The sequence below is a fragment of the Chaetura pelagica genome, unplaced genomic scaffold (genome assembly GCF_000747805.2).
Source record: "Chaetura pelagica isolate M959 unplaced genomic scaffold, ChaPel_1.0 scaffold471, whole genome shotgun sequence".
In the NCBI taxonomy this organism is placed as follows: Eukaryota; Metazoa; Chordata; class Aves; order Apodiformes; family Apodidae; genus Chaetura; species Chaetura pelagica.
The window spans coordinates 707199-717294 of NW_009952430.1; the positions used below are offsets into that span (position 1 = coordinate 707199).

General features: G+C 50.5%; 1 protein-coding gene across 1 annotated transcript in view; it reads right to left on the reverse strand.

The window, feature by feature from the left end:
* SHISA6 (shisa family member 6) overlaps positions 1-7716 on the reverse strand; it is a 207929-nt gene extending 200213 nt beyond the window's left edge. The window contains exon 1 of the mRNA XM_010008254.1: positions 7440-7716. Within this exon, the coding sequence (XP_010006556.1) occupies positions 7440-7716 (277 nt within the window). The remainder of the gene's footprint in view (positions 1-7439) is intronic.
* Between the last annotated feature and the right edge of the window lie 2380 nt (positions 7717-10096).

A 10096-nucleotide genomic window follows, 5' to 3' on the forward strand; every position in this document is an offset into this window, starting at 1 on the left:
GCTCCAGTTTGCACCCACTGCCCCTTGTCCTGTCACTGGACATCACTGCACAAAGCCTGGCTCCCTCCTCCTGACACTGCCCTGAACAGATTTGTGCCCATGGATGAGGTGGCCCCTCAGTCTCCTCTTCTCCAAGCCCAACAGACCCAGCTCCCTCAGCCTTTCCTCAGCAGGGAGATGTTCCCCTCCCTCCAGCATCTCTGTGCCTCTGGCCAGTGGCCCTCCTGCTTCCATCAGTCCCACTCCCAGGACCCCACAACCCCACTAGCCCCAGGATCAGCTCCTAAACCCAGCGACTGTCACAGAACCCAAAGCCCATTTCTGGGTGTGCCAGGAGCCCTGGGAGCTGCCACTGCCACACGGAGCCACCCACAGCATCACCCAGCACATCCCCACAGCCACCCCATCCCCTACAACCTGCAGGTCCCTGCCTGCTGACATACCTGTGTTAGACCCCCAGACTTTTCCCACATTAATGCCTCTTCCCCAACCCCCCCCCCCCCCCCCCCTCCCCACCGAGCCAGAGAAGCCTCCACCTCCTCCATGTGTTGGCTTGGATTGTTTCCAGCAGGTTGAGCTTCCCTGTGAGGCTTTGTTTCAAAGTACATCTCCACGCTTCATCCTCTCTCCTGCTCACAACTTGCATTAGTCTCCCTTTTTAAAAAAATAAATAATGCTGTTCCCATAGCAACCCACAGTTTCTAGATTGGCCTGTGGGTGAGAAGCTCTGCTGTGCCTGCCCTGGTGGCTCTGGGGCTGCTCTCTGGTGAGTGAATGATCAACCCCACCAAAACACTTTTAGCTGCCACTTGATATTTATTCCCTGGCTCTGCCATGGCCATGTGCCTCACCTGGGTACCAAGGCACTGCTCATACCCCTGGGTACACACTCACACTCACACTCACACACTCACTCCACCTACTCATTGTTTTACCCACAACAGTCAGACTTTTTCTTTCCTTTTCTTTTCAGGAAAAAGCTGCTTTGATGCATGAATCTCTGACATCAGTAAGGGGAGAAACCTGGACGTGAGACACAAGGAACTGTTGGGAATGTGGCTGCTTTTTACTCTCCAGTAAGTGCACTGGGAAATATATTTGCAGGGGGGAGATTTTGTTGCCTCATGTGTCTTGTTAGTGGGGCAGAGTTTTCCCAAAGGTTCTTTTTCACACATTACCCTAAAACTTTACAGCTCAGTAGAACACTCAGGAGCCCAGAATAAATCAATAGCTGGGAGCAGAAGGAGGTGCAGCCCCAGTCTTGGCGAGGGAAGGAGGAGGCTGTGGGGCTCAGCAGAGCAGCAGGGACCTGGCAGTCAGGATGGGCAGCACGTGTTGGACCCTGCTCAGGATGGAATCTCAGAATCACAGAGGAGCTCCAGCTGGGGGGGACCTTACAAGGCCATCTAGTCCAACCCCCTGCAGCAAGCAGGGACACTTGCACTGGACCAGGTTGCTCAGAGCCCCATCCAACCTGATCTGAAATGTTTCCAGTAACGGGGCTTCTATCTTCTCACTGGGCAACCTGGGCCAGTGTCTCACCACCCTCATTGGAAACAATTTCTCCCTAATGTCTAGTTTAAATCTCCCCTCTTTCAGTTTAAAAACCATTGCCTCACAGCACAAGGTCCTTATCTCTGGCAGCAGCAAAAGAGGGAAGGAGAACATCCAAAGCAAAAAAGATTAAGAAAGGATAAGCAAAGAAATATTTAACAGTTAAAAAGATCTGTTGGAATTGGGGTAATGAAACTCATTGCACTGTAGCTCATTCACCTGACTTGCCAAGCTCTTCCTTCTCCTGTGTTTCTTGTACTATAAATACTTTGGGACAAAGTCTTTCCTTTCCAATGCAAGTGTAAAAGCTCTTGCTCACTCTCAGGATACAGGATTGAAGGCATCAGGTCTGTGTCCCTGGGATGCTGCTGGGATGCTGGGATGCTGGGTCCTGTGCATGCAGAGAAGGACTGAAGGACACCCTGCAGTGCCAGCCTGAAGGGAAAGTGGTCCCAGGGCAAAACTGCTCCTCAGTACCAGGCCAAAGTGCATCAGTTACTCAGGGACAGTTATTTACCAGGCTTTAGGCATTTATTCTATGGGAAGATGGTCACCCAAGTACCTTTCAAAGTAAGGCCCTTAACCTCTCTGTGCTCCATTTCCCCATCTGTAAAGTGGAGACTGACAATGTCACCACCTGAAAGGGCATCAGCTGCTCTGATGGGGCTGTGGGTGAGTGACCAGCTCTGATGTCTAACACTGGACAGGCCAGGCCAGGTCCTCCAGCAGTGAGGAACCTGCCTCTTCCACACCAAAGACAGCAGCTGTGTCCAAACTCAGCTACCCTGCACCAATTCCAGCAGCACCCACCTCTCCCCAGTCTGCTGGAGCTATCCTCCCTTTTGGCAGTGCTGGTTTGGATGCCAGGACCCTGATCAACCCTTCCCCCTGAAATGTTCTGACACAGAAAAACCTGACATTTCCTGGTGGCTGGAAACGCATCAACTCATCTGGGATTTTCCTGGGAGGGAAAACTGTGGGAAGCACTGGGGCTTAGCAAACAACAGGATGTGCTGGGAGGGAAAAGCAGATGGTGTGGCATTGAATCACCTGATCTTCCTCAGATCCTAGAGGTTTCAAAGCTGGTCCTGCTTCTTCCCTCTTAAATGCCAGTGAATGGCAACAGGAGGGAAAAAACCAACCCCTGCTTTCCTGAAACTCTGAGTGTTTCCCAAGTGGTTCTTCACCCGCCTGCACCTTAACTAGTTTCTCACAGCAGAGCACACTGGCTGTAAAATGCTACTGTGGGGACTGGGGGATCGTTTTACACCTGCTTTGTATTCCCCTGAACAGCTGTAACCGAGAAGGCAAAGCGTGAAGCAGCGGGAATTCCGGCGCCTTCCGCATCCATTGCCACCCTGAGTCAGTTAATTCCCAGAGTTGCTGGGGGTTTGGGGGAGAAGCCAGAGGATTCAGTGAATGAATAAAGGAGGCAAACTGAAGCAGAGAGCAGCTGAAGAGCTGGGGGATAGGAGAGAGGAGAAAGGGAGAAGGAAGGAGGAGGAGGAGGCTCGTCCAGCGGGAGCGAAGCTGAGGAGCCTGGGGTCTGCAGCAAAGGGGCAGAGCTGGTGCTGACCCAGGGACAGCAGGGCCAAGGGCAGTGACCTCCCCTCCTCTGCACCCCCCGTGCTACTCTGCCTGCATTTGGCTCCAGATTTGAGCTACAATTTCCATCAGGATGAAAGGCCTGTCCTGCTTTCTGTGTTCACGTTCGGAAGGAGCTGAGGACCTGCCTCTGGGTGGAAGGCACTGCTGAAAGCAGCACTGGGGATACGTTCATCTCGGGAACATCCTGACTCAAATGGCTTATTAAAAAGCCTTCCCCAGATCTATCAGGCTCGTCAAGAGTGCTGCCTGTGCTGAGGGCTGCATTCCAAGTGGTAATCCTGTCAATAAGCTGCTCTTCACACCTGCAGGCAGCCCTGTCCCTAGCACAGAAGATTGTTCACACTGGAAAATTGTCTCATTTTACCCCCGGGGTGAGCTCTTCCCTGGCACATCTGGAGCTGGTTTCAGACCAGCTTCTTCTGTTGGGGAGGCAGTTTGACATTCTGAGGATTAAGAGGTCAAAAAACATAAAACTAGGACAGTGTCTTTTCTCCAGAAAGTACAAAAAAAAAAAAAAAAAAAAAGACCCGTGGTTTTGTTCCTGCAGCCTCTGAGCCTGGAGGTTGTCACAAGTGCCATCAGTCCAGGCACAGATTCTACCTTCCTGCCTCATGCCTAAGTAGGTGACATCTAGGGACTCTTGGCTGCTAAATGACCCTTCAGCATCTCTGTGGCTCTGCCCTGGACTCTCCCAAGCAGTTCCCTGTCCTTCTGGAACTGAGGGGCCCAGAACTGGACACAACATTCCAGATGTGGCCTCACCAAGGCAGAACAGAGGGGGAGGAGAACCTCCCTTGCCCTACTAACCACCCCCTTTCTAATGCCCCCCAGGATCCATTGGCCTTCTTGGCCACAGGGGCACATTGCTGGTCATGGTCTGGTAGGCACCTACCATGGCTGGAGACAGTGCCCACAGCTTGGTGGGCTACCAGAGGGAGTTGTACCTTCCCATCCTGCCATCTCCTGCTGTGACCATTTGAGGGCTGCCCAGGTGCCTCCAGGAGGGGAATCCACTGCCATGTGGGAGCTGAACACCTCTCCATACCTGCCCTGGGGAGCACCAGGCACCACCCAGCAAGCTCCGTGCCACAGCCATGTCCCCAGCAGCACCTGCACACCCTGCTTGGCTTGGACTCCACTGCCCCAGGCACAGACCACCTCAGTTTGTCACTGTCACCCACCACCACCACGTTCACTGACACCAACCAAGCGGGATGGAAAACGAAGAGATGGTTTATTTAGCAAGACTTAAAGGCACCCTTTGCTTGTAAGTTTGGAAACAAAAGTTCCAAGTAAAACAAATACAAAAGTCATTCTCAGACTCCGTGTAACAACTATTGCCTGTTCTGGTTGCTCCACCTCATCCTCTGGAGTCCTGACACAAACCACAGGCAGCAGCCCCAACGCTCTCCAGATCCCTCTGCAAAACCCTGCAGCTGGGGTCTCCTCAAGCCAATATGCAGCATCAGTGAGCAGTGCTGTTGCCTGCATCCTGCTACTACATCCCACTGACTCTATTTCCCACCCCTTCCCCTCTTTTTATTTCTTCCTCCCCAAAAAGCAAGCATTGGAGGTGACCCCTCTTCAACGCCCACCCTGGGACTTACCAGCTTTATTCCACTTGAACCTGCTATAACCCATTCTTGCCTTCCAATATTTACTTCCCCCCTCCCCCAATCCAAAAGATTTTAGCATTCTCTTCTACAATTTCCTGACGACTGCAATGATCTGAAGACCAGCTGAGTACCAGGGAGTGGTGACAATGGAGGATTGTCCCTCTTCTGCAAATGAAACAGCAGAGAAAAACCAGCAACTGTGTCGCTGTTCTACGAGCTCATCATCTTCTGTAAGGGATCAGCTTTCTGTCTCATGTGATACATGAGGATGTGTTAATAACAGACCCAACTGAGCCAGGAACAAGTTCTTTTGGGCAAACTACAAAAGCAAGTTTTCCCTTCCCAGCCTTGGCAAGGGCTTGGTGTGACACTCAGTCCAAGTGGCTGCCCCAAGGCAGGAGTGATCCATCCCCCTACAGCTGCCAGTGGCTGTGGAAGGTTGTGCTGGAAGTGAAGTCCCTCTCCTTTGGAGCTGGGTTTGTGAATCTCTTCTTTTAGTGGGACCTTAAAGATCATCCAGTCCCACCCCCTGCATGGGCAGGGACACCTCCCACCAGCCCAGGCTGCTCCAAGCCCCATCCAACCTGCCCTTCAACACTGCCAGGGATGGGGCAGCCACAGCTTCCCTGGGCAACCTGGGCCAGGCTCTCACCACCCTCATTGTACAAAATTTATTCTTAATACCTTAATATTCTTAATATCTCCCCTTTTTCATCTGAAAACCTTCAAACCTTGTCCTATTGCTGCAGGCCCTGATAAAAAGTCTGTCCTCATTTTTCTCACAGGTCTCCTTTCAATATTGAAAGGCTGCTCTAAGGTCTCCCTGGAGCCTTCTCTTCTCCAGGCTGAACACCCCAACTCCCTCAGCCTGTCTCCAGAGCAGAGCTGCTCCAGCATTTGGATCATTTTTGTGGTCCCCAGCAAGGACCAAGCAGATCCCTTATCAGGTGCTGCCACTTTGTAGTGAGACCATTTGTACTAGCACCTCAATCCCAATACCTGAGCTCTGGTCTTTGCATCCTTGTGTGCCTCCAATAATGCAGTGCTAAGTCTTAAAAATGCCCATCAGAGTCATCACCTACACCAGACACCAGAGGACAACACTGCCATTAGCAGTTCCCCTCTCAAACCTTAACGTTTGCCTTTTTTCAGGCTTGACAGTGCCTAAAAAAGACTCTTAATTCAGACTTTCAGCTGGTTTCCTCTGCTGCAAGCAAGGAATTTCTTCTGCATCTTTGTGCAGGATTCATGCATGACCAAGGGGAGCCACTGGGAAGAGACAAGGTCTCTTCAGAAAGGGATTCAATCTCATCAGAAGGCTCATGTTATTCTCTGATGGCCATAAACCATTATTTCTTGTGTTTCTATCCTGGGACAGAACCTCAATAACCTCCCAAGAGCCATTTTCAAGCCCTAGATATGCAAAAGCACCTTCTTCTTCCAGACAACTCACCTCAAGCATCATTCTCCAGCCCAACTTTTGATTTCACTGTTATAACTCTCTGGCATATAAAATTACAGGGTTCACTGGCCTCTGAGTGAAAATTGGAGAGCAAAGAAATCTTTCTTGGTTCTCAGGGAAATTATTTTGTTCCCAGCAGCAGGGGAGGCTTCCAGAGAACACAGTCACCTGCTCCTTTCTTCACAGAGTGATGCACATTCCAGCAAAATCCTTCTAACAGTCACCAGAACAAGGCAACAGCGACCAGTCCCTGCCCTGGCTGCTGGGCTCTTTGCACAAAGAGCAGGGCACATGGAGCCCCACAGGCTGTGGAGCACTCTGAGCTTCTTTCAGAAGCTTGCCCAGCAGCAGGGACCATTAGCAAAACCCCCTCTGAGGGTGACACGGGTCAGGAAATGTCACCCAGGAACTTCCACGTGAAGCTGAACAGCTTGTGACTGAATGAGGGCACATCTGTGAGACACACACATCCAGCTGCAGCTGAGAGATGGCAAGTGATGGCCACTCCACCCCATGCCCCTTAACAAAGGTGCTCTCAGCAGCCACCCAGACATTGTTTTGACAATCATCAATAACACCAAGCATCAAATAAATCAGAACAATCACTTCACCCAACAGGCTGCCAACCCCCTGCCACTGGGGAGATCAAGGCAAAGAGCAGGCAAATGGTTTGACCAAATTCATCCAGCCAGCAGAAGCTGGGAAAAAACCAAACTGGCATGTCCCAATTCCCAGGCCAATGCCCCTGGAGGACCAGTGTCTTTAAGCTCCTGGGATACCCTCTAGGTCACCTTCCAACTGTCCTCTTGGCACATGCCAATAGTTCACCTGCAGGAATAAGGTGGCCCCAATGATGTGGATTTCTTTCTTCTCAGCTGCTGTGTGCAGAGAGCCCAACCATGCTTGACAGCACGTGTGTTTTGGTGGAAACACACCATGTTCTTCACTTCCCACAAGCATTTTGGTCTTTGTACTTGACTGACTCTGATTTTTTCCAATGCCCAGAGAGCACAGCCAGGATGCTCAGCGCAACTCAAGTACCATCCCTGATCCTTGCACTGCTCTGATTGCCTTTGGAAGTCATTTCTTAGCCTAATCCTTACAAAACCCACTACTGTGAAGGGTGATGTTCTGCTGCCTTCTCACACACCACTGGCACCACCACGGCTGAAGCAGGAGAGCAGGGAAGCAGCACTTACCTGGGTTACTCTTGGCGGTGCGCACTGGGGTGTAATGGTTTTTGGAAGCTGTCCTGACTGGGGTGTTTTCTTTGGGGGAGGTATCTATGGCCGAGATAGTCTCTCTTTCACAGTGTGCTATTGGGATTGGTCCCTGCTGCCTTAAGATGTCAGCCAGAGCCCTGCAGAGAGAGAGAAAGAAGGAAAAAAAAACACCCCGTATTTTCACCCAGTAGCTGGAAGAACATTCAGCATTTTCACTTCCACACTGTGAATCCAGGACTTGGATTTCTACCATAAACAGAAGAGAAAAAAAAAAGCACCACCACCAAAAAAACAGTTTAAAAGCTCCATTTCTTTTTGTGCATCTGCTGTGTGTACTTCCAGGCTTGCCTGGCTATTGTTTAGGTTTTCAGCTGCTTCCACTAATTCACTTCACCCCAGGGTTTTGTTCTCCCCCCCCATCTCCCATCTCCCCCTTCCCTGCTGTCAGGGACAGTGCAGATGAGCTGTTCTCTGTGACAGAAGGTCCTGCCTTCAGAAGGACTCAGCACCTACCACACCACAGCCCTGAGTCTCAGGCACCACTTAAAACTTTCACACCAAAACTGCCCTGCCCAAGTCAAACCTCCTTAACATCTCATCAGATTAGGAGTCTGCTCCCCACACTCCTGCCATCCTCAGCACAAGAAAGATATGGACCTGTTGAGAGGGGCCAGAGAAGGGCCACCAAGATCATCCAAGGGCTAGAGCAGCTCTGGAGGCTGGGAGAGTTGGGGTGTTCAGCCTGGAGAAGAGAAGGCTCCAGGGAGACCTTAGAGCAGCTTCCAGGGCCTGAAGGGGCTCCAGGAAAGCTGGGGAGGGGCTTTTCATCAGAGGAGATAGTGATAGGACAAGGGGTGATGGTTTTAAGCTGAGAGAGGGGAGATTTAGGTTAGATATTAGGAAGAAATTCTTCACTCTAAGGATGGTGAGGAGCTGGGATGGGCTGCCCAGGGAGGTTGTTGATGCCCCATCCCTGGAGGTTTTTAAGGCCAGGTTGGGTGAGGTTTTGTGCAACCTGGTCTGGTGGTTCCCTGCTCATGGCAGGGGGGTTGGAATTGATGATCTTTAAGGTCCCTTCCACCCTTAATGATTCTATGACCCTGCTTTTTTCTGCAAGAAGCCAAACACACAGCAGTGGTGGGAGTGGGTTTCTAAAAGGTTTCTCCTTTAAGCAGTCCAGAAGAAAAAATTCTCATGGGTTAATGTCAACAAAGCCATCATCCTACCTTTAGCCTTTTGTCCATGAGAGATCCCCTTAATGATCCTGAGGTGTCTCTGCTATTCCCCAAAAAAACAAAGGTCACACAGCTCAGTTGCATCCAATGTTTTCCTCTTGGGTGAGGGGACACTCAGAGGTCTTTTTTTATGTGGAGATAGTGGAACAATGAGAGTGTGAAGTGCCCTGATGTTCTTAGTGCAGCCACAAGCAAACTCCTGAGCCACAGGAAAAGGAGGGAAGGGGGTGGCTCGTGTGGATTAGAAGGGACAGTGGCATTTGAGAGATGATGGAGTTTGGAAGGTTCTTTCCTCTTGGCAGAGACAAAATGCCTCGTGTCACCTCGAGCACCGAGACAGATGCAAGGAGGAGAAAAGCTCCTTCACTGCATATTGATGAGAATGATGCTGGTCTTGCTCCCATCGACTAGAATCCCTTACATGCCATATTTCTGGTCTTTCATATGAGAAATAGCTGGGGACCTGAGTCCCTTCCATTTTCCAAACCATTTCCTCCACAGGCTGCTCTCCCTGTGCACACTGAATTGAACCATTGACGTGCTCTATGAGAGGAACTCTTGGAAGATCTCAGAGGCCCCAGAAGAAGATGACATTAGTTCACAACCACCCTGTAAAGAATATTTTTAACCTTATCTGATTACTTATTGTTTGTGGAGAGAGCACAGAGGTGATAACCAATCAGATGATATTTATACCTGCACACATACTGATAAACATGGAGTGAAGAGGCTGTCACATGCAGGGACATGAGAGCACAGATATTTTCCTGTGCTAAGATAGGCTGAGAGGAAATAAGGTGGCAGCAGTAAGAGATCAGTATTTAGCCCTGTCCCAAGTCCTTTTGTTTGCTCCTGTGGTTGATCCTCACTGAAGAAGAAGAACTGATATTTGGTGGCCTCCAAAAGATGCTGAACTCCCCTGGATGGACACAGATCTGTGGGTGCTCAGCATCTTTGGCAATCCTGCCTGAGGTACCTCAGACTGGTCACCAACTTACAGGACACGTGGGAAATGTTGGCTCTTTGCCCAAGGTTGAGCAAAACACAAGTGTCAGGGCAAGGACCTGAAGCTGGGCCCTAAGGTCCCTGCCCTAGATTCTACTGCACAGTTCCCTCCTGAGGAATCCCCTCAACACCCACTCATCCTGGTGGCTTTTCTGGGCAAATACCTCCCCACTGCATTGCCCACCTTGCTGACTGGGGAGGATGGGGGAAGCTAATGAGCTCTGCCTGTTTGGTACCAGCACCCAGTACATCCTGATGGAGACAACACATTTTCTAAAGACATCAGGTTGGCAGGACTGAGCCCTCAGTGTGTATCTCCAAGACATGTGAAGCATCAGATGAGCATTTAAAGGTATCTGCAGCACCAAAATGGTAAGAGTCATTTTTCAATCA